A 23,658-nucleotide genomic window follows, 5' to 3' on the forward strand; every position below is an offset into this window, starting at 1 on the left:
TCCCTCCCTTTTGTAAAGGGTGGGGTGGAAGCAGTGGCTTGTTTTAGAATGAAGCAAATATACAGCATCATAATCTCCTTTTCTCATTAAATAACATCTTAAGTAGTAATTTGTGTGTGAGTTAAAAAGTCACAAAAATAAAAATTTCCGTATATTCTGATTCACCTATGGCATCACGATAGATGATTAAACAAGATAACATTGTTTTATGAATATAAATAACTGAAATAAAGGTAGGACAAGAAGACAGCAAGTGCATCAATGGAAAGGTTTACAACAATTTCAACAGGTTTTTATTTGATCACTTAACATCACAAACAAAATGACATCACGTTTTACACTATTGCTTTTGCTTAAGAAGTCAACCGCTTTATCCAAGTAGACAAAAAATTAATTTAAGTTGCCAACTGGCAATTTTTCCTGCAGGGAACACTACTGCTTAAATATTTTTTTAAATACTTCAACAAAAACACAGAATTGCTCTCTAATAGTACTGTAGTCGCTGGGTCTTACTGCACTACACTTTTAATGCTTCTCATCAAAAGGTGAAGACAGAAAACACACAAATTCAAGTCATGGTTTCTCTTAGAGTATTAACAATTCCATTAATCTTCAACTACAAATTGCTTGTGTGAACAGATTCTTAAGTATGAAAATGGAAGTTTAGGCTCCCCAGACTTGTTCAGAGAGGCAGGGTGAACACATCCTGAGAAAATCAGCTGCTGGTCCCCAGTCACCATTTTAAGGAAGATGATAAACGTTATTGTCCTGCAAGCCACAAAGCTGCGTCTGCGTGACCTTTTCTATCCCAGAATAAGCATCCCTTTGCATGCTCATATGCTATATATCCTTTGAGCAGCTCTTTGATCAAATTCTATTTAACTGAATGTTCTCAAAGGGGAGAAACAGTGCGTGCACAATTGTATGAACGCTAGAATAATAAGAATGTACATACATACAAGTGTAAACACATACAAAAAATTAAAGATGCTCTTAGAAAAAAACCAAAACAGACATTTGTAAGAAAAAATGTGCTTTCTAAACTATAAATGGTTTAACTGTAATGGCCAGTTTAAGATACTGATTTTAATCTCTAGCTATATTGCCAGAGGTTGGTGTACGTTCACCGATAACCTCCTGATTTCTCCTGTTTTAGATTGTCTTTCAGAATGTATTTAAACTGCAAATGATTAAACTGTATTTTTTTACACTACTCCTGTCACTGATGTAATCTCCTCAACCTGGCATATACAAAAATTCATTTCCATGTTGATTTTACTTTTTGATGCTAGAACTAACATAATTTTCCTGCTACTTCAATGCCATAATATCCTATTCACTACTTTGGCATTTTACTAATCATAGAAAAGGTGGGATTCTAAATGTGGATTTTTACAATACATAACATTCTAACATACATTTCAAAGTAAGGGGAAGGAGGAAGGAAAGAACATTATATTGTCCTTTTCTTTATGTCACTATGACTCGGAAGGTCAGAAGGCTCATGCTACACTATACCTGGGAAGAGCTTGCCTTCCAAACTATCAAATCTGAGAATCTGCTGGTGGTCATTAGATCAACTGACAACACAGTGTCTGAAATAGTTATGGTTATTTTAAGAAAAAACAAGACAACATCTGTAATGTACAGAGATGAATCTGAAGAACATGTTATGAGAAAACTTTATAATGACATTTTCTTAACCCCATTCATTGTTTCCCCCTCTAAAAGGGGAAAAACTTACTTAACAATATTCTCGTCCATACTTCAAGCATTCTTTTAATAAGCATCCTGACAAAGGTTAAATCAGATCAAGATCTCAGTTGTTGAAAGATTAAAACATAAACAAATATTTTCAGCACAAAAATTAAAGACTAACTGAATTGCTTTCCATAGAATAGTTAATACAGTAACAGAGTGAACTTCATGGTTAACACCTGATTTGTCTGGAATTCTGCTACACATCAGAAGACTCCAGCTGAAAGAAAGAGCATGAAAACACTTTTGAAAAACAGCTGAAGATATTCCCAAAGGGTGAGAAGTCCCCTAAAAGAAATCAACTATGAACTTCCTATAATACTGAAAAGCTAAATTGTCACTATTATGACAAAATGGACCAAGTTTTAAAAAGTTTTATTTAAAAAATCGTTTTAATGCATGTACTTGAATGTATGTGGTATAAAACACTGCATGTGTTGCTTTCTTACCACTCTTGACAAGTTTGAAGAGAGATCTGACAACAGACAGGAGCAAACAGTTGAAAAATAATGTCTTGCTATATCACATACAAGTCAGTACTTAAACAGTATATTTATGTGTGTGTGTATGTGTGTCTGCGTGTATGAAAGATGTGCAAAATATCATCATGCTTTAAATTATGTCTTTAATAAGTTGAATTCCATAGGGTTTAAGGAGGTCTTAGTTATCACATGAACTTTCCTATCTTTAAGCTCCTTTAGTTTTGCTGAGTACAAACATGTAAATCACATCAAGAAGAAATTCCCAATAGGATCTCATCACATGTAATCTTTGACAGCACCTGCTGCCCTCCTGAGATTTTTTAGGAGAATAAAGCTATACAAAATGCACAGTCAAGCTATTTTAGTGTCCCACAGACAGTTAACAGAGGTCCATACTTGCTATTTCGAAATACCATGAAGTCAAAGCAAGAGTTCAAAGTAAGAGAAGTAAGAGTTAATGGTTCAGTCAAACAAACCAATGATACTTAAAAAGATTATTAAAAAGCTTTAAACTTTCTTCTTAAATTTCCAAGACTGCTTTATTTTAGTAGAAACTGCTGAATAAAATTAAAATTTTCCTGGGCTGGAGCAGCTCAGTGGTAGAATACTTGTCTAGCATGCGTGAGGTACTGGGCTTGACCCTCAGTATGGAAAGAAGGGGATTAAAAAAAAAAAAAAAAAAAGGAAAAAAAGACTTTAAGCAAATGCACTGCTTTTCATAAGCACACACAGGTAGAAGCCCTCACACTAAACCACTAAGTAAATAAGGTTCTTTTCTACAATGGATAAAAAACAAAGCAAATACTGAAAATGAGAAAATGTCAGTAAGCCTTAACACTGATTTTTTAAAGCACTATTTAAAAACAACAAAGCTAGTCACACCATCACTCTCTCATTATCTGTTATGTTCAGTAACCAAAGAAAACAAAAAAGGAGGTTATGATTCTTGATCCTGTCTGACATCTCTGCTCTTGTTACTACTAATACAGTGACATCAAGACAAGTAATTGAGATGCAAAGAAAGTCCTAAGGAAATACTCTTGCTGTTAATTAGCCTAGAAATAAAAAGAAGACAAAACAAATTAAAAACAGTTATTCTCAGCCAAAACACTTAAAGGGTTTTGAAAAGGATACCAATTTGATAGCTATGACACGTAAGAATGAAAACTGACTTGTACACATTTTAATCAACCAATTTAATATAAATACCTGATTTATACTTTTCCACAATGGGCTAAGTCCCAAATTCCAAACTGTAGCTGACATGGCTCTACAGAGGGGATCTTTGGAAGCATAAGGTACCTTTGGAGAACAGTGTATAAACAATTGTAAACATACACTGATTGTCCACTAGCTTTCTTAAATAGAATTTCTGAAGTATTTTCGTAGGAAATTATATATAAGAGTGTAATTGATCAGATACTTTCTATTACAACATATAAATTCTGTTGTGTGTGCAAAATGTGGTAGAAATAGAAGATACTATGGATGATTTACATTTTTAAAGTAAGTGCTACATTGCAATCCATTAAGAGTCCTTTAATCTTTTCATGAAACTTCTCTCTGTACAGGTTGAAATACATAATGCTTTCTGGTTCTTCTTGAAACCAAAACTTGTCAAATTCATAGACAAGATAACCTGCAGTTAAAGAAAAACAAAACATAAAGCCCTCAACAGTAAAACCACATTAAAAACATCTTATTTCTAGAAAGCATATAATCACCCTTAAATTCCACAGTCAGATATAATCATCAAAAATAGCTATAAAACTAAAAGAAATCTGTGAAACTTTGTAAGAAATAGTATCTATGTTCAAAATATACAACAATTCAATAGAATATTTAGTGCACATTTACTGTTTGTCTCAAAAATTAAAAAATCTCTTAAATTTGAGAGATACAGTACTTTAAAAAGATGCCTTGGAAAAAGGAAAAAAAAATATTCCCAGAGACACCTGAAGCACAAAAACGAGAATAATGAGAAAATGTTGGACTAGGATAAAGAAAAACTGTTCCCACCTGATTTCTAAATCTAAGATTCATTTTTTCTATGAACTATTAGCACTTTCTCTTTTGAAAAGAATACGTGAAGTACAAATAGGTTTAATTTTGTTATTTCAATACCTTCATTACAGTAAACCAAATGAAGCCTCAAAATGTTAAAAATGTATTTTGTAAAACTAAACACATGAGTTTAAATGTAAATTTAAAACCACTCCTAAATCTTATTTTACATTCAACCAAATATATTTATTAAATAGTTTTAAATTACTTATACAGGGCTCACCATATGCTCATTTTCTCTTTTAACAACCCTATGCTGTAAGCCCAGTGTTATTTCCTCCATTTTACCAAAAAGGAAACAGAGGAGCACAGAGGCCAAATGATGTGCCCCAAATGCACAGTTTGTAAGTGGTCTTGGATTTCTGTTTTCATTAGAGCCTCACTATGCCTTCCAAAGGGACTTTCAAGAAGGGATAAAAGTGACTTATTTCAGCTAAGTCAGGAAAATAAGTCAATGACTTTATATAAAGTGTGCCTAGACTATTACTATTGCCTAGTATGAGGAAAACAAATAGAAATTCCATTTTAAAGAGAAGCAAAGATTAATATTAGGAGCCAGAATGTTTCAATTACATTTTACTTCATAAGAAGGTTACCTTAAGAGAGATTACAGATTGGGGCTGGGGATGTGGCTCCTTAGTAGAATGCTTACTTAAGCATGCCTGAGGCACTGGGTTTGATACTCAGGAATACCAAAAATAATAAAAAAAAACAAACAAACATCAAAATAAAAAGATTTCAGGTTAATTTCTTGATGTAAGATAAAACAGATTTTTGTCAACCAGAATATATGAGAAAAATCAAAGAATGAAACTTCCAGAAAAATATCCTCTGCTTCTGGGTACCAAAAGAGGGACTGAGAATGGTAAACTTGTAATTGTTTTTCAATGCTATTTCCTATCTTTATTTCATTCAAAACTTATTCTGTACATACATTAAGCAATAGTATATGGGTAGAAATTACCTGTAATACATGAATTGAATCTATGCTCATCTTCACTCTTAATAGATTGGTAGAGATGTGCAATATAAAAACCTAGAGATAAAGTTCTGGATAGCAGGAAAAATCAGCTAATCATCAAGGCTTATGATATACTTTTTAAAAAATATTTCTGGTTATTAGGTTGTGGCCATTTCCCCCTCCTTATGGTAAGTTGCTTTTGCATTACTGTCAGCAATGTGATCCATTCAAATGATTACACAGACCTGGAACAAACTGGTAAAGTACTAGAAATTTTTGCTTTACAGAGAAGTTGCTGGTCTATAATGTAACTGAGTGTCTGAGAAAGCCTGCCCTGAAAACTGAGACTGCAATAGTAGTCTGATTTATGAAAACATCAGGAAACATAGGACAAAATGATATCAAGATTCCAGGAAGTGGGCAGGACATCTTGGTCAAGCCTCTTAAGCCCTACAGAAAGTAATGGAAAAGAGCGATCTTCATGAAGCATATATATTGTCCTTTTGACACTCAGAGGGTGGACTCAATAGAAGTTACTCTTAAGAAAGTACTAAACCTAAAAATTTCTGCATGGTTGTACTTAGGGGTAAAAAATAAGGAAAACACAAGAGGGGGGATTAATGGTAAAACAACAAGAGGGATCTCACTAAGGTGACAAAAAATGTTCTAAAATTGCATTCTGATGATGACTGGCTAACTTGTGAAGCTCACTAAAACTCACTGGAATATACACTTAAAAAGGGAGAACTTTATGTATATAAGTTATCCCCCAATAAACTTGTTACTGAGTTATAACTTTTTAATCATAGAAAATGGATATGTCATTTTTTTGGAACCACCAATCCAGAAGTCCTGTTCAAACAACGGCACTCAAATCCTGCAATGGGGACATCTAGACAGCAGAATCTGAAAGATGGAGGGCCTGAGCCCTTTTGCTAGACCTGTGGTCAGCAGCTTGCCAGGGTGAGAGTGGACACCTGCTCACAGGTCAGAAGGTGACAATCAAGATAAGAAGCTAAGTTACCACTTGTTATTCCCAGCCTTTCATACAAAGAATAAAAAAGGAAGAAAAAAATGGCCAAGAGAATAAAGAGAAAGAGGGAGATAAATGTGGGTACCAGGAAATAAAATATATGAAAGAATTAATTTCTCTTGGCGAGGATGTGGGGAAAAAGGTACACTCATACATTCTGGTGGGACTGCAAATTGGTGCAGCCAATATGGAAAGCAGTATGGAGATTGCTTGGAAAACTGGGAGTGGAACCACCATTTGACCCAGCTATCCCTCTCCTTGGTCTATACCCAAAGGACTTAAAAAGAGCATACTATAGGGACACAGTCACATCAATGTTCATAGCAGCACAATTCACAATAGCTAAACTGTGGAGCCAACCTAGATGCCCTTCAGGAGATGAATGGATTAAAAAAATGTGGCATATATACACAATGAAATATTACTCATCAATAAAAGAGAATAAAATCATGGCATTTGCAGGAAAATGGATGGAGTTGGAGAAGATAATGCTAAGTGAAGTTAGCCAATCCCAAAAAACCAATGCCGAATGTTCTCTCTGATATAAAGTGGCTGATTCATAATAGGGTAGGGAGGGGGAACAAGGGAGGTATAAATGAACTCTAGATAGGGCAGAGGGGTTGGAAGGGAAGGAAGGGGGCATGGGGTTAGAAATGATGATGGAATGAGAAGGACATCATTATCCAAATTACATGTATGAAGACATGAATTGGTGTGAATATACTTTGTATACAACCAGAGATATTAAAAATTGTGCTCTATATGTGTAGTATGAATTGTAATGCATTCTGCTGTCATATGTAAAGAAAAAAAGAAAAAAAAAGAAAGTTAATCTTTCTACAGTTTTTTTCGTCTGGAAAGGATTCATGATGCTGGAACTGATTTGTGCTAACTGGGCCCATTTTCCCAATAACAAAATGATGTGACTTCAGAAGACAAGATTTAAAACTATTCCTTTAGTTAGAATAGGTCACTCCTGGGAAGAAAAGCCTTAATTAACACCCAAACTGTCCACTGATACAAGTACGATGTCATGTATTATAAAGGAGATAGGAAGAGTAGACAAATGCAGGAGAAATTCAGTATGCAGACAAAACTGAAGCAGGTAAGTAGGCAGGAGAGATCGAGAAGGAGCCATGAATGATACTTTCCACACAGAACTGAGGAAGCCACTGGACCATTTAGTATTTAAGTAGCTTCCCATATCCTCCCAACACGCAAATGATATTCCAAAGCCACAGAAATACCAAGGAAAGTAGAGTGCAAAGCTAAGCTAGATCTGAATTCTTTGCTTCTAAGCAGTAGATTTAGAAGAGGGATTTGCTCAATTAAACTATCAGTGTTCAAATATTATCAGAGTAAAAGTTACTGTAATAAAGGAACTGCTCTAGTATTAACACCAGGCAACCTGACCTTGAAATAAGGGGGTGCAAAGTTCCTTTAAATTTATTTTCCTATAAGAGTATAAAAAAAAATCTGCAAATGATGTATCATTGACTCCTTAGGGAGTATTCGAGAGGGAAAATTCATTTTGTGGTTAACTGGAAAATGAAAAGCTACAGAAAAACTACACAAATTCTAAATTTGCACACTTGAAAAATGTCACAATTTTTTTTTTTTTTTTTAATAAACAAATATAGAAACGAAGTACCAAATACTCTTACGGACTATCCCATTACTTTCCTGGCTTCAAAGATCAAAAATAACAAAATAATATAAACTTTATACGTGATAGAGGTATCAGATTAAAATACACACTAATGGTTTAAAAATTCTCTTAGAGCTAACTTTCTTATTTTAATACTCACAATAAAACTGGTGAAAATGTTCCATTGTTGGCACACCAGGAACACAGTTGTAGAGATGAGACTTCAAAGCTTCATTCTTCAGCAAGCTATAAGCCATCTCTGTGAGATTGATTCCAACTATTGCATAAGAATACCTATGTCAGAAACATCACCAGTTATACCAGCTAGCCAAATAACTCATAAAATAAATTTTAAATTATGTAAGCAATCAATTAGTAAAATTAGAATTGCTTCATTTCTAATACACTACTGATTTTATAACAATCTCTATAAAATAAGAAAAATAAAAGTGAATGGTTCCAAAAATTTTTTTCTAAAGTCTATTCATTTTCTGAGTATTTAATATAAGAAATAAAAATAAAGTTCTGTTTCATGACATCTAAAACAAAGAGAATTACATTCAACAAATTTCACTGGTTTCTAAACTACACTTAATAATTTGATATTTTCTTCTTCATTATAAGAATATTTACTTATTTTTATGATCTAACATTATTTTTTCCAAAGATTAATTTCATCAGAATATAAAAAGGTAAAACTAATTAATTACATGACCTCAATTTGCATTTCACTTAATAATTTTCAAAGCTATTTCCCATTTTCCTATTTTGAAGCTATTCCTATTTTCAACTCCATTTTGAGAAAAAAAATTTTTTTTTGATCTCAGGGGATTGATCTCAGGGCTTCACATATGCTAGGAAAGTACTCTGCCACTGAGTTATATCCTCTTAATATTTTGAGATATGATCTCACTAAGTTGCCCAGACTAGCCTTGAAATTGAGATCCTCCTTCTCAGACTCCCAAGTGGCTGGGATCAGGCATATGACACCATGCCTGGATTTGAAAAAATTTTCTAAAGACACCTATTCTCCATTGTATAGATTAAATTATATCTTGTGATAAAAATATATTAAAACATACACAAAATTGGTTTATGGTTATATTTTTTATTTAAAAATAATGTAACATGAAATATCTTTCATAAAGTTTTTTTTTTTTCTTCTTCTTGATACTAGGGATTGATCTCAGGGCACCCAACCACTTAGCCATAGCCCAAACTCTTTTTTATTTTTTTTTTAAATTTTGAAACAGGGACTTGCTAAGTTGCTTAGGGCCCTACTAAGGGCCAGCTGAAGCTGGTTTTGAACTTGCAATTCTTCTGCCTCAGCCTTCTAAGCTGCTGGGATTATAGGTATGCATCACCATGCCCACCTTTTATAAAGTTCTGAATAAAACAATTGCTTTTTTTATTAGTTCATTATAGCTATACACAATATTGGGGGGTTCATTTTGACATGATTATACAAGCATGAAATATAATTTGCTCCAATTCAGTCTGTAGAACTTCCCCTTTCCCTACCTGCCTTCCTCTCCTGTTTTCTACTCTACTGAACTTTCTTCTTAAAATAATCTCATTTTAAGAAATACCTTCAAATTCACTTAATCATGTAATCACCTTAGCAAGAGACTAGTTTCTCAGTGTCATCCAGCTTACCCTAATTTTGGATGATTTGAGCGGGAAAGAATCTGATGAGCTTCACTGGTATAATTTTCACTGAAATACCTAAAAAAAATAAGGAAAATAATGAAGGAAGTATATGTCATTCAAATTCAATATATTCAGAAGCCACTGTTACTGTCAAAATGATGGTCCCAGTGTTGACCTGTCATCCTGATATCCAGTTCATATCACTTCAGTGATTCAGATGTTTCCGAACGAACATTCAATCCCAATCAGGCCTATCTATTCTAGGACATGGACCTTTGGCAAAATTGCAAAGGTTTTAATAGATCATTTAAAAAGAGACTTTCTACCTACTTAAAAAAGACAAAAGAAGAAAAAAAAACCCTGTAGAGTTATTTTTCTTTAATTTGCTCATTCTATTTCTATAAAAAAGTTAATCTCTACCTGTTAAGACACTCTTTCCTTTTCTCCTAAGCTTACTGTTTCTACTACAACTTAAGTCTGTATTTTTTTTTTTATTATCTACACATGACATTACAATGATCTTGGCAATTCATACATTTGTATCATTTGGGTATAATTTCTCATTTTTCTAATTGTACAGATTGCAGAATCACACAAGTCTGTATTGTTTAGTGGCATTTTCAATGCAATCAGAAAAGAAAAAGTAAATAACTTTCCTTTTGTACCTCACACCCTTCTTGATCAATGGTATAAACTACAATATTGGCTGTAAACAGAACTGTCAGTAGGTACATGAGAAATACAGAACACATCTATCTGTAGGTGCATCTGTCCTTTTGGCCTATATTAAGGCAACAACCTTTGTCTCACTTCATAGTGCAGTGGTGCGTACACACAAATACACACTCACACACACACACACACAGATCAGGTGTAATATGAAGACCAAATTATACATAAAACCTGACTTCCATGGTTTATTTAAAATTTAGAGGATATAATCACTGAAATTTTCATCAAAAGCATAGAAATTTCTAATTTATCTTCCCCCTCTATTTTTCTTCTTGGAATAATACTATACATACACTTCCATTTTGTTTCCCTGGCTTGAATTTTCAACTCATTAATCCAGGCATGGTTGATTTAGAGGTCCATTAAGGAAGGATCATTTATAAATAAAGACGGGGATCCATGAACTACCTTAAATTTTGAACGAATTTTTCTGTGGATACTTTTTTTGGGGAAAGAGCACCAAAGGCTTTCAAGCCTTTCATGGGATCCAGAAACCCCAAACAGTAAAAAGTCCTCCTAAGTGCTCTGAGGTTCTACTTTATCCCCAAGTTAGCTCCAAAATGCCCTTTGTGGTCTGTTTATACTCCACATTGTGCACAATACTCCTCATATATTTAAGCATTCATCAGCACTGTAGACGTGATACTACTTTTAAAATACTCAGTCTGTAATAGAGTAACTTAATCTCCTTGCTGGATTTATTTAGCTATCCATGATCTTAAAGTAGCTAATGGTGAAGCCAGGCACAGTGGTACTTATCTGTGATCTCAGTGACTTGGGAAGCTGAGCAGGAGGATTGCAAGTTCAAAGCCAGCCTCAGCAACTTTTTGAGGTCCTAAGCAACTTAGTGAGATCCTGTCTCAAAATAAAAAATAAAAAGGGCTGGGGATGTGGCTCAGAGGTTGAGCAGCCCTGGCTCCAATCTGCTGTACAAAAAAAAAAAAAAAAAAAAAAGTATCTAATGGTAAAAAATAAACATCTATACAATAAGGTAAACTATTATTTACAAATGATTTGCATTTTGAATTTCTTACTTCATTTCCCCCCTTCTACTTACGTCCTTTTCCTTCTTCCCTACACACATTTTTAGCCTTTACTTGCAGATTCTTCTTCTTTACTGTTTCTACCGCCTAATTTATTTAGATTTCTTCTGTCTCCCTTGAATGCATTGTGTGGCCTCCTTTCATTTTCTACAGCTGACTTGTCATTCAATGATCTAAAGTCTTGTTATTTATCAAACCACTATCCACCTTTCACAGCAAAATCATATTTTAAGAGATCGCATGCCAAAGGCCAAGAAATTTAAAAGATAATATATTAAATAAGGGCATTTCAATATCTTGCTTGTTCCTTAGCTGTATATTTGGATATTGCAATATCATAGCTCCATATGCAGGAAAACAGCAAAATTATGGAGGAGTCAGAGCTGATTTTATATTTTCATTCATTTCTAGTATATTGTTGGCAATCAAATAATTACAAATATATGTGAGTCCTGGTCATTTTTCAAAAATTTGACAGTAGTTCTAAATAGTGTGGAAATATTATGAATCATTTAAAGGTTTAACAGAATCCCTACCCACAGTCTAGAGTCAAATCCTATTAAATTATTTATACTTTAAGCTAAACTAAAATCTTTTCTGATGAATGCTAACCATTTTTTTTTACAGTATCATGTTTTATTATATGTAATTATTTCTCAACTTTGAAACAGTTTTGTTGTACTTGGTTTTTTGTTTTTTTGTTTTTTTTTTTTGGCACTGAGAATTGAACTCAGGGGCACTCAACCACTGAGCCACATCCCCAACCCTATTTTGTATTTTATTTAGAGACAGGGTCTCACTTAGCATCTCAATTTTTCTGAGGCTGGCTTTGACCTTGTGATCCTCCTGCCTCAACGTCCTGAGCCACTAGGATTACAGGCACGAGCCACCATGCTTGGCTATTGTAATTGTTTTTAAGGACTATTTTGATAGCCATTTTTAAGAAAAGGGCTATTACAGTTTTACACAGTTCTTGATTATCATTTTATTGTACTGATAAATTCCTTCATGGAAAAATTCATGGGCATTCTAGTGAAAGTACACTAACCCTATCAAGGTACATTAAATTTTTTTTAAAAAATTAAGATTATTCTGTTTTCTCTGTATAAAGAATCAGACAATAAAACTTAAGGATTTATAAAATTTAGGGAATACAAAAAATTTAAGTACTTTGGTAACTGAAAAAAACTGCAGGAATTGACATCTTACCATAAGTTTTTTTTTTTTCCCCAAATACTGGGGATTGAATCCAGAGGCAATTTACCACTCACTGAGTTATATCCCTGGCCCTTTTATATTTTTAATTTTGATACAGGCTGAGTTGCTTAGGGTATAAATTGCCAATGTTGGCCTCAAACATGCAATCATCCTACTTTTACCTCATGAGTGTTAGGATTACAAGCATGTGCCCCTGAGCCCAGATAAGTCTGCTATTTTCCCAGTATCAATACTGACTAAATTGTTTTTCTCAATATTAATCTAATATATCTCAATTTCAGGTTTAGTAATTCTTTTCACAGTAAGAATTATTCAGACTTAATGTTTAACTTCCCATTCTAGACATTTTATTGTTGGTAAGTCATCTGCATATCCTTATAGGAGGAAATTAATCTTCTAATTTTTCTAGTATAGTTTTGGCTCTCAATTGAGATCTAAGTTGCATATTTTGGAATTTCACACATGAACCAAATTATAAGTATTAAATAAGAGTGAGTCCATGTAGACTCTGAAAAGTCGGAGATTTGGATCAGCTATCATAGGTGGAGAAGAACACACATGAAGAGACTATCTCCTTATCTGGTTATACTTCTCTTAATGGAATCAGAGTTCAGAGAGACAAGAGGATAAAAAGAGTAAGAAAAGAAAGTACCTAATCCTCCAAGAGGCATTGAAAAGGGGGTCAGAAAGAGGAAAGCACTGGTAAGTAAAGAAATCTCTCTCACACACACAGTGTATTTCCAGTGCCTTCAGACTGATGCCAGCACATTAGCACAACAGCTATTAAAATTCAGAGACAGTATGAAACACCTAGATCAATTCTTATTAGAAATGAACTAGACTGGAGATTATAAGTAATTTCATTTAGAGAAAAAAAGAAAGTTCAATTTCACTTACACAAGATTGATTAATCCGAGTATACCCATGCCTCTGAAGTCTGTCTTAGGATCATCACCCTGGAAACCAATGTCAGCCCACTGCTTGGAGATTCTGGCTGTCAACTTCTTTGTGGGCATTAGAAGATTCCAAAGCTGCACAAACATGCTTCCATATTACAAATAATAGTAATGTTCTTAATTTACCAGAACATTTTCCTTCATATACCTTATATAACTAGTCACTGAATACTTTCAATTAAACAATCTTTACAGACAAATCACAAGTTCAATAAAGACTATATTCAGAAAACTTTTCAATCATCTTTAAAAAGAAGAAAAAAGATTGGTATGGATTGTGAAAAGGTAGCAAATAATATACAGCAAAAAAAAAAATACACAACAAACTCAAACATCAAGATGAGATGCATTTATCTGTTAATTAGTGCATATATATCAGGATTGGTAAACTGCTTGCTTAAGAACACACAATTAGGCCATTAACCCTAAATACTTAACTAGGCTTTATCATAACAGTGGGTGATTAATCCTTAATTCAAAAAAAGGAAATAGGTTTGAGGGAGGCGATTATGAAGAAATGATTCTGACAATATTCCAACCTTTAGGATAATTACCTTATAAATATCTTCAGTTTTGAAAGGAAAAATATGACTTCATTTAAAGTAAATATAACCATTAAAACTGAGAATTTTGAAAACAGATATCAAATATTAGATACCAATCAACTAATCAATGCAATGTAACTTAGTTATTTTCAAATATCAATAGCACAAGTCATCAAACAGACTTACAGAAGTTGATAAAAAACATTTGTGAAAACTTTTATTTTTCCCCATTCCATTAATACTTCAGGCATTGTTGAGTAAAGGATTCCTAATGAAAGGAGTTTCTTGTTACCTAAAATAAAATGTGAAGACTTGGGACATTCCTTTAGAAACTATAGGGCCAGGATTCTGGCTCTAAAGCTAAATTCAATCATTAGATTGGGTTTTATCTTGTCCCTACTTTTATTGCCAACACATGTGGTTTGCTCATATTAGCAATTCCCCAGGAATTTGGTAAGGAGTTTGGTTATGCCACGTTGTGGTCAGAGCTGCAGTGTAAAACCACTAACTAGTACTCAAGAGATTTAATATGTATAAAGATCACATTTCTGGACTCCACCCCTGGAGATTCTGATTTCATAAGGTGGGAGGGATAAATATTAAATACTGGTTAAGTCTAATGAAGGTGGTCCTTGGACTAGGCAGAGCGACACAGATCCCACAGCTCTATACCCAGTAAGACAGCTGAATATGTGCCATTGTAAGTCACCACCACCATCTGGTTCTCTGCCTCTAGAACCAAATTTCTTAAGGAATCACCAAGGTAAAAAGTCCCTGGACTAGAATCCTACGACTTGTACCTGAACCTTAAGGGAAGGTATTATGTAGAAAGGGTCTGAAATTAAAGAAAAAATGATGACGACAAAGACAGAAAGCTAATCCTCAGTGAATGCCATGAACTATTTCAAACAATTCAAATACAAAAACTCGATCTACACAATGGCCCTTTGTTAGTTTCATTTTACAAAATCAAGTTTTATTTATCTTTCCCACTTAGATGAAGTATACATTTTATACTTTTCCTGGGGAAAAAAGGATTGTGCTGTTTTTAAACTCGTCTCTTATTTAGATACTGCCAATGTTTACTTCCACAGTACTTTTAGTTATAAAAATTTCCACTGTGCTTTTCTTTCATTTTAACCAATTTAAAATATAATTCGAACAGGTACAGACAACGTGCAGGAGACTCAGGTCTCTTCCAGGTCCGACGACCTAGTACCTACAGGGAATCACTTCATCTCCTCTGGGTCTTAGAATCCTCATCCCTACAACAACAGGGCACAGAAGACATCTGTGGAGCTTACTCTAGATCTGACATTCTTTAATTTTGGTACCTCATTGGCCTTATGTATTTATATTCAGAAATAAGAAATAGAAAAACTAAATAATTTTCTTCTTACTTTCTTAATATTTCAATCTATTGTGGCATTATTTGGCAATTAACATTCAACATTCATAAATTCCAAAGGTTTGACATAATAATCTGTAATGAGTCATCCATATTCATAATTTCAGAATAGCTAAAAAATGCTAACCTTACATGAATAATTTATATAAAAAGTAGAGAGAAAAATCTGAGGCTTGTAGACCTATATTTTTGGTCGAAAAGATTTCCCTTTATGAATTTGTAATTTATTTTGAAATTAAAGGCATTAGAATAAAATTCATTTGAAAATCTTTGATGCTTATCAAAAAATTATAAAAATTGTTGACTGAAAACTTTCCATAATAAGAAATCTAACAGTAAAGTTTTCCAAAGGGCAGAGAAACTGTATGGCTAAATGAGTCTCTAGAATCTGCTCACAGATGTACTCAGCTCATACCTGATGAAGTTTTCCAGTGTTGAACAATTCCAAATATAGCAAACAAAAATTTACCTTCAGGAGTAGCTTCTCATGCTGCAGATTATCAGAATCATATGGCTTTTTCCTCACACTTTCTACATCCAAATATAGCTGTTTATAACCAGTTATCTGTAGTAAGCACGTCCTCATGCAGATTTTAAAACTGAAAATGATAACATTATCATGATTTTAAACACACACCTTTTTAGCACAATAAAACACTGCATTACCCAGGTTTTGGTGCCTAAATTAATCAGGAAGCATCTGGCCTTCAGTTTAATAGAAGAAACACCAACAGCATCCTTCAACACTGAACACTGTGCAAAGTATTACACAGGACATGATAAATCAGGGCCTAGAAAGGGGGCAAGATGCAGTAGGAATGGCAAACTTTGCAATTACAAGCATTTGTCCTCTTCTTCTCAGGACTCATCTGGGCAACCCCACACATTACCAAATCTTTACAAGCAGACAGCAACATACCTAAATTTTCCAAGTACATATGTAACAAAGAGTTCCATGACAGGTTATCTCAGTTTTCCCAAAAATAACAGCTTATCTTCCCTGAAATATGCTAAGTCTCTAATCTATAATGGCATAACTAAACATTAGTTCCCCAAGTTAGAACACTTCTGATCCACTTTTCTCCATCAAGAATTCATGCATCAAAAGGTCCCCAAATGATACTGGCCAAATTATATTGTGTGCATGTACAAAAATATAAGAACAAATCCCATTAGTATGCACAACTATAATGCACCAATAATAAAAAGGTGGAGAGGGGCTGGGGCTATGGCACAGCGGTAGAGTGCTCGCCTAACACATGCAAGGCACTGGCTTCAATCCTCAGCACCACACAAAAATAAATGAATAAAATAAAGGCATTTTTTTAAAAAAAAGGTGGGGAGGGAGAAAGAAATTAAAACACATAATAATAAAAAAGGTCTCAAGCCCTTCTGTCCCTCAAAGCAATCCTCATGTCACTAATTCCCCTGCTTTATTTATGACTTGATCCTTGATCTTTTTTTTTTTTTCCTAATGATTTGGTTTCCTGTTTTGCCTTTATTCCCTACCATTCTCTCACGCACCCTAATCTAATCTCTTCCTTCCTTAAATACGTATGTAATATGCAGCTTGTTTGCTTCAAAATCAAAGGATAACATCTAAATCCCTGAGTACAGTAAGCAAAACTCTGCAATGTGTGAATCCAGCACTCAGTCACCTCTGATGGAAGAACACAGCAGGAACTGCAGTGCAGATGCTTCAAGTAGGACACAGCAATGCCCCCAACACCGGAGGAGGAGCCACCGGAGGACGTTGCTAGAGGAGGGCACAGAACTGAATTTTGAAGGACAGTAAGTTATTCAACCTTAGGAAAGTAATGCTAAGCTACCTTAAGAGGCAGACAGACTGGGAACCAAGAGGTACAGGTCTTAGTCCTGTGTCTATCTCTTACCTCTCTGGACCTTCACTGTTCATCTAGTGAAGCCAGTGTCAAATCCGATTATCTCCACAAAACCTTCAGCTCTAAGGTTTGCAATGTGCGTGATCTCAACACCTCACAGAAGGTAAATGGGTAACAAAAGAGAATAATGTGGACACAGCACACCTGGTATCCTTCTCAGGGTTAATGTTCTTTTCCTTCATTATATCTTCTACACATCTGTCCACTTCACTCTGAATAACTTGTGTTGCTTTCTGTAAAATCTATTTATATGAAAGAAAGGCAAATGAGAAAAGTTCCTGAAAGCCAAAAAAGAAGTATATTTTAAGGCATTTAACTGACTTTATGAAACAGATATGAAAATGCAAAAGCATACCAATTTGTTTCAAATTTTCCTCAAGGATTATCATATGCATATTTTGTCTGGGTTTTTAATCAAAGAAAACCAGGAACAGGAATTCAGAGTTTTCTTGCTCCTACATGGCCATTCAGTTATTCTGGCACCATTTATTGAAAAGACTTTTTTTTCCTTATTAAACTTCTTTGACATCCTTATTAAAAGTTCTATGAGCTCTTTGTGGGGACTGTTTTGGTCTTTCAACTGCTATATTCATCTATTTGCCCAGAAAAGTCCTGAAGTCAGGTGGTGTGAGTACTCTAACTTCTATCAGAAGATGATTTGATCTACTGTAGGTTCCTACCATTTCTGCAAACTTGCTAGGATTTTGATTGGAACTGAATTGAATCCATAGGTCAATTTGGGAATTCACTTCTTAACAGTACTGTCTTCCAATTGATAAACATAGCTTATCTTTCCATTTTACTTTTTTTCAAAACTGTTCTCTGGGCTGGGGCTATAGTTCAGTGGCAGAGTGTTTGCCTAGCATGTGTGAGGCACTCGGTTCAATCCTTACTATTACATAAAAATAAAGACATTCTGTCCACCTACAATTACAAAAAAAAAAAAAAACCCAAAACAACAACAACAAAAAACCCTATTCTCCAAGAGTTTGAGTGTAGAAGGCTTAAATTGATCCCAAAGTATTTTGTTTCTGAATGCTAGGCATTTAACTGACTTTATGAAACAGATGGTATTATTCTTTTTTAATTTATTGTCCAAGTTTGTTACTAACATATAGAAGTACACTGTGTTCTGTGAGACAGTTGAATTTATTTATTAATATGCTTGTAGTTTCTGCAGATTCCTTAGGATTTTCTAATTACAAACTCTGTCTTCTGTTAATAACATTTTACTTCTTTCTGATTATTATGTCTTAAATTTATTTTTCTTGCTTATTGCACTACCCAGAACTTCAGCACAATGCTGAACAAAAATAAAGACAGTATACATGCTTGTCCTTCTTTTCAATTAAATGTGCAGGGCACAGGTTTTCCATCATGTTAGCTGCAGGTTTTTCATAGTTCACCTTTAAGAGGTTGAGGAAATCTTTCTTTTCCTAGTTAAGTAAGAGTCTATAATAATGAATGGGTATTAAAACAGTTTTTCTAGTATTTCTAGTATTTGCTGAAATTATATTTTTTTGATTTACTTTGTTGCTATGGTAAATTATATTCATTGATTTTTGAAAATTCAGTCATAATGTATTATTCTTTATGCATTACTGGAATTAAATTACTAATGTTTTGTTATATATGTATGAAGGATACTGCCCTGGAATTTCATTTATCTTTGTCAGTGTCTGAGTTATACGAGTCTCATAAAGTGTTTGTTTCTACTCTATATCCTTGGATTTCATATCATAGTGGCATTGGTTCTTCTTCCTTAAATGTTGATAAGAATTCACTAGTGAAGCTAAGATTGAAGATTTATGCAAAAATTCTAACTCATATATTTCATCTCTTTCCTGGGTACATGGTTACTTTGGTTTTCACTTCTTTTTGTATTGGTTTCACAAACTTGTTTTCAAGGACTTTGATCATTTCTTCCAAGCTATGGCATTCACTGGCATAAAGCAATTCATGGTACCCCTTGACTTTTAATAACTAGAGGTGGGAGCAATGCCCCTTCTATAATCTTAACATTGGTAATCTGCGTTTTCTCTTATCTGGTCAGTGTTACTAGAGCTTATTAATATTATTAACCTTCTTAAAGAACCAACTTGTGAGCTGTTGATAAACCTTTTGTTTGCTAGTTTCACTGATTTTTTAAAAATCTTATTTTAATAATATCCCTTCTTGTACTTACTTTGGGCTTCATTTTATTTTTTAACAGTTTCTCAAAGTATAAACACAGATATACCTTTAAAAACTGATTTGATGTACTACACAAATTTTGATTTTTTTTCCCCCACATCCTTGCCAACATTTCTTATCCTTTGGCTTTCTTTCTTTTTTTTTTTTTTTTTAACAGTCATTCTATCAAGTATGAGATGATATATCATTGTTGTATTTTAAATTTTTTATTGTTTGTTCTTAGTTATACATGACAGTAGAATCTATTTTGATAAAATTATATAAGCATGGAATAGATCTTATACCAGTTACAACCCCATTCTTGTGGGTAGGCACAATAGCGGGATTCACTTAGGTCTAATTCATATATGTACATAGGAGAACTGTTAGATTTATTCTGTCTTTCCTACTCCTATCCACTCTCCCTTCCTTTTGTTCCCCTTTGTCTAATCTACTGAGCTTCTCTTCTTCCTCTCTCCCACATAATGCATAAAAAGAATAATACATATGACTGAATTTCTGGGATTGGCTTATTTCACTTAGCATGATAGTCTCCAGATTCATCCATATACTGGCAAATGACCTAAAGTCATTCTTCTTTATGGCTTAGTAATAGTCCATTGTGTATATATACCATAATTTCTTTATCCATTCATCTGTTGATGGGCATCTAAGTTGGCTCCATAGTTTAGCTATTGTGAATTGTACTGTTATAAACATCAGTGTGACTGCATCACTGCAGTATGCTGATTTTAAACCCTGTGGATATATGCTAAGGAGTGGGATAACTGAGTCAAATGGTCGTTCCATTCCTAGTTTTTGAGGAATCTCCATATTGCTTTCCAGAGGGGTTGCACCAATTTGTAGTCCAACCAACAATGTATGAGTGTTCCCTTTTCCCCATGTCCTTGCAAATATTCATTGTTACTTGTAGTCTTGACAGTTGCCATTTTGACTGGAGTAAAATAATATCTCAGTGTAGTTTTAATTTGCATTTCTCTAACTGCTAAATATGTTGAACATTTTTTCATATATTTGTTCATCATTCTTATTTCTTTTGAGAAGGGTCTGATCAATTCCTCTGCCCATTTATTAATTGGATTATCTGTTTTGTGTTAAGTTTTTTTTTGAGTTCTTGTATATCCTGGAAATTAATGATCTGATGTGCAGGAAGCTAAGATTTTCTCCCATTCTACAAGTTCTCTCTTCATGCTCTTATTTCCTTTGATATGAAGAAGCTTTTTAGTTTGATGCCATCCTACTTATTGATTTTTTATTTTATTTCTTTTGGAGTCTTGTCAAGGAATTCAGTTCCTGAGCCAACATACTAAAGTCAAGTTGGGCCTACATTTTTTTCTAGTACGCGCAGGGTTTCTGGTCTAATTTCTACGTCTGTGATCCACTTAGAGCTGACTTTTGTGCAGGTGAGAGATATGGGCTAACTTTCATTCTGAGAGCTGACTTTTGTGCAGGTGAGAGATAGGGGCTAACTTTCATTCTGTTACATGTGGATTTCCAGTTTTCACAGCACCAGTTGTTGAAGAGGCTATCTTTTCTCCATACTATCTTTTCTTCATACTAAAGTGTATTTTTTGCACTTTAGTATGAAGTAACATTTAAGTAGGTTTGTCTGTGTTTTTTTATTCTCTTCCATTGGTGGTCTTGTCTATTTTGGTGCCAACACCATGCTGTTTTTGTTACTATAGTTTTGCAGTATAGCTTAAGGTCTGATATTGTGATGCCTCCTGCTTTGTTTTTCTCACTAAGGATTGCTTTAGCTATTTTGGGCTTCTTATTTTTCCAAATGAATTTCATGACGGCTTTTTCTATTTCTATGAAGAATATCATTGGAATTTTGATGGGAGTTTATTATTTAGTTCAATTTTCTTTTTATATTTTCCTATGAATTCTTCTTTGACCCATAGATTACTTAAAAGTTTATTTTCCATATACTTAGGGATTTAATTTTTTAGTAGTCCTTAATATATCATTGATAAGGAGACCCTAGTCTAAAAACAAGATGATGAATCTAAATTTTTAACAATCAAAGAATATCCAATAAGGGACAGTTCACAACCCAACAAAAACATGCTTTGAGATCACCACTTCAAGAACCAGCCTTAATAGATAAAATCACTTTTATTCTAGACATTATGGTAATGACAAACATTTAAGAACCTACGAGATTTTCATGAATGTATCAAACTACTGAAATTCTTGTAATATATATCGGTTTAATTCCATTATCATTAGTATTATCAATATTAGGCATTCCCTAAGATTGCTTTCATATTAAAATCTCTAATCCTAAAAAAAACCCTGTGGATGTTAATAGTTTTTACAACACAAAAATAAGTAACCTATACAAGGTAGGACAACTGGTAAGCAGTTAAAACCAGAAATTAAACCTAGACCTTTTTTTACATGATAAATAAGTAGATCTGGTCAACAGAAATATCTTATAATCAGAATTAGACTTTCTCTTTAAAGTAAATGACATATACAAATAAAGGAGACACACACTACATGTGTAAATTGATAGGCTTTCTCTACGTATTAATATTTAACAAGTTTGCCTTAGATTTAAAACTTCAAAAGAACAAAGCACCCGTGATTTTGTTCAGTTTTTAAGTACTCATTTGTTGATCAATCTTTTAGTAGTATGCCTGTGCACTATTATCAATTTATACTTTTTAATGATGAAGTCGTAAGAATACAAATTTAATTTTTACTTTCCAAATGAGTTTTTAAAGCTAGTAAATACCACCAGTACCGAAAGAGTCCCCAAATGCTCTAGTCCCAATTTACCTCTTCCTTGTCTGAACTCCTGTATATAATAACATCTGATATCAGTCTCTATTTCTCTCCTACGTATAATGAAATTCACACCAAACTTTACTTCTTTTGTATATATCAAAGCCCCAAGTGGAATACTGAACATATGGTAGTCACTCATTCTGAATTTAAGATTTGACCAGTGTAGCAGAGTTCTTAAAGTAATACCCTATGTACTATTCCACTTAAGCTTGGCATGATTTTACCATGCATCGATCCCATTAATAAATTCTGAGACAAATTGTTAAAATCTATTAGAGTGATAACAGTTACACTGTCAGATACAATGCCATCCCAATTCTAGGACCTGGCTAGTGAAGGAGCAATGAAAGAAATGCTACAGACTCTATTTGGAGAAAAAGGAAACTTTCATTTACCTTCTACTCTTTGCCCTTTTATATTCCAAGCACTTATTACATTCTAGACTCTGTTTCAGGAACCACTGATATATCAGTAAACAAAAAAGCAATACTGTTTTGTTTTGTTCTTTTGTGCAGGACAGAATGGAAAAAGGCAAAAATAAAAAAGGTGAAACAACTAAAGAAAGACTCCAGGGAGAGGTGGGGGGGCATAATTTTGAGCAGAGAGTGGTCAGAGGGCTCCTGAAGAGGGTCAAGACTGAGCAAACACCCGAGGATGAGGAATTAAGTTAAGCTTTTAACTGCAGGAAGAAAAATGAGACATAAAGGTCCTGCGGCAGGGTAATTTTGATTCTGAGGGGCAAGGTGGAGTTCTGAGGGACACTCTGGGGCAGAGGGTATCAAGGTATTTGAAGGAACACACTCCTGCAGAACTGGGAGTGATGGCTGAGGATTGTGGGTGCAGCATAAAGAGCTTAGTTATGGTTTTATACTCTGCAATTTCAAAACTGAAAAAAAGCACATTTCACAGGACAATTTATTCTAGAGGGTTTAGCATCCAAATAGTTCCAAATTTTTGACATTTTGAAACACAACTTGCTTAAGGTCATTTGGAAAATGCACATACTGTTTCCTAGAGAAACAAAGAACAGTTATGAGGCAAAATGATCCCTCCCAGAGCATAAATATGAAGATCCTCAAAGCAGGGCCCTGACCAGCAGCAGCAGCAGCACCTGGAAACATGTTGACTGGAATCAGAAGTGAATGAGAAATTCTGGAGGTGAAGCATAACCATCTGTACTTTAACAAGTCTCCAGAAGATTCTGACACATTCTCAAGTTTGAGAGCTACTCTTTTAATAGATTTGACATAAACCACTTGTCAAGTGCATC

General features: G+C 34.0%; 1 protein-coding gene across 4 annotated transcripts in view; it reads right to left on the reverse strand.

Annotated features, from left to right (window-relative positions):
- Positions 1-276: 276 nt before the first annotated feature.
- The window catches only part of Elmod2 (ELMO domain containing 2), a 28,200-nt gene continuing 4,818 nt past the window's right edge, over positions 277-23,658 (reverse strand). For 3 of the 4 annotated variants that reach the window (XM_076864331.2, XM_076864332.2, XM_076864333.2), the window contains 7 exons: positions 17,544-17,641; positions 15,968-16,097; positions 13,487-13,620; positions 9,603-9,671; positions 8,107-8,240; positions 3,738-3,879; positions 277-1,978 (listed from right to left, as the gene is read on the reverse strand). In XM_076864331.2, the coding sequence (XP_076720446.1) occupies positions 1,807-1,978; positions 3,738-3,879; positions 8,107-8,240; positions 9,603-9,671; positions 13,487-13,620; positions 15,968-16,097; positions 17,544-17,641 (879 nt within the window). In that variant the 3' untranslated portion in view covers positions 277-1,806. Of the gene's footprint in view, positions 3,880-8,106; positions 8,241-9,602; positions 9,672-13,486; positions 13,621-15,967; positions 16,098-17,543; positions 17,642-23,658 lie in introns of all 4 variants that reach the window. The other variant, XM_076864334.2, reaches the window with a different exon arrangement.

The sequence above is a fragment of the Callospermophilus lateralis genome, chromosome 8 (genome assembly GCF_048772815.1).
Source record: "Callospermophilus lateralis isolate mCalLat2 chromosome 8, mCalLat2.hap1, whole genome shotgun sequence".
Lineage (NCBI taxonomy): Eukaryota > Metazoa > Chordata > Mammalia > Rodentia > Sciuridae > Callospermophilus > Callospermophilus lateralis.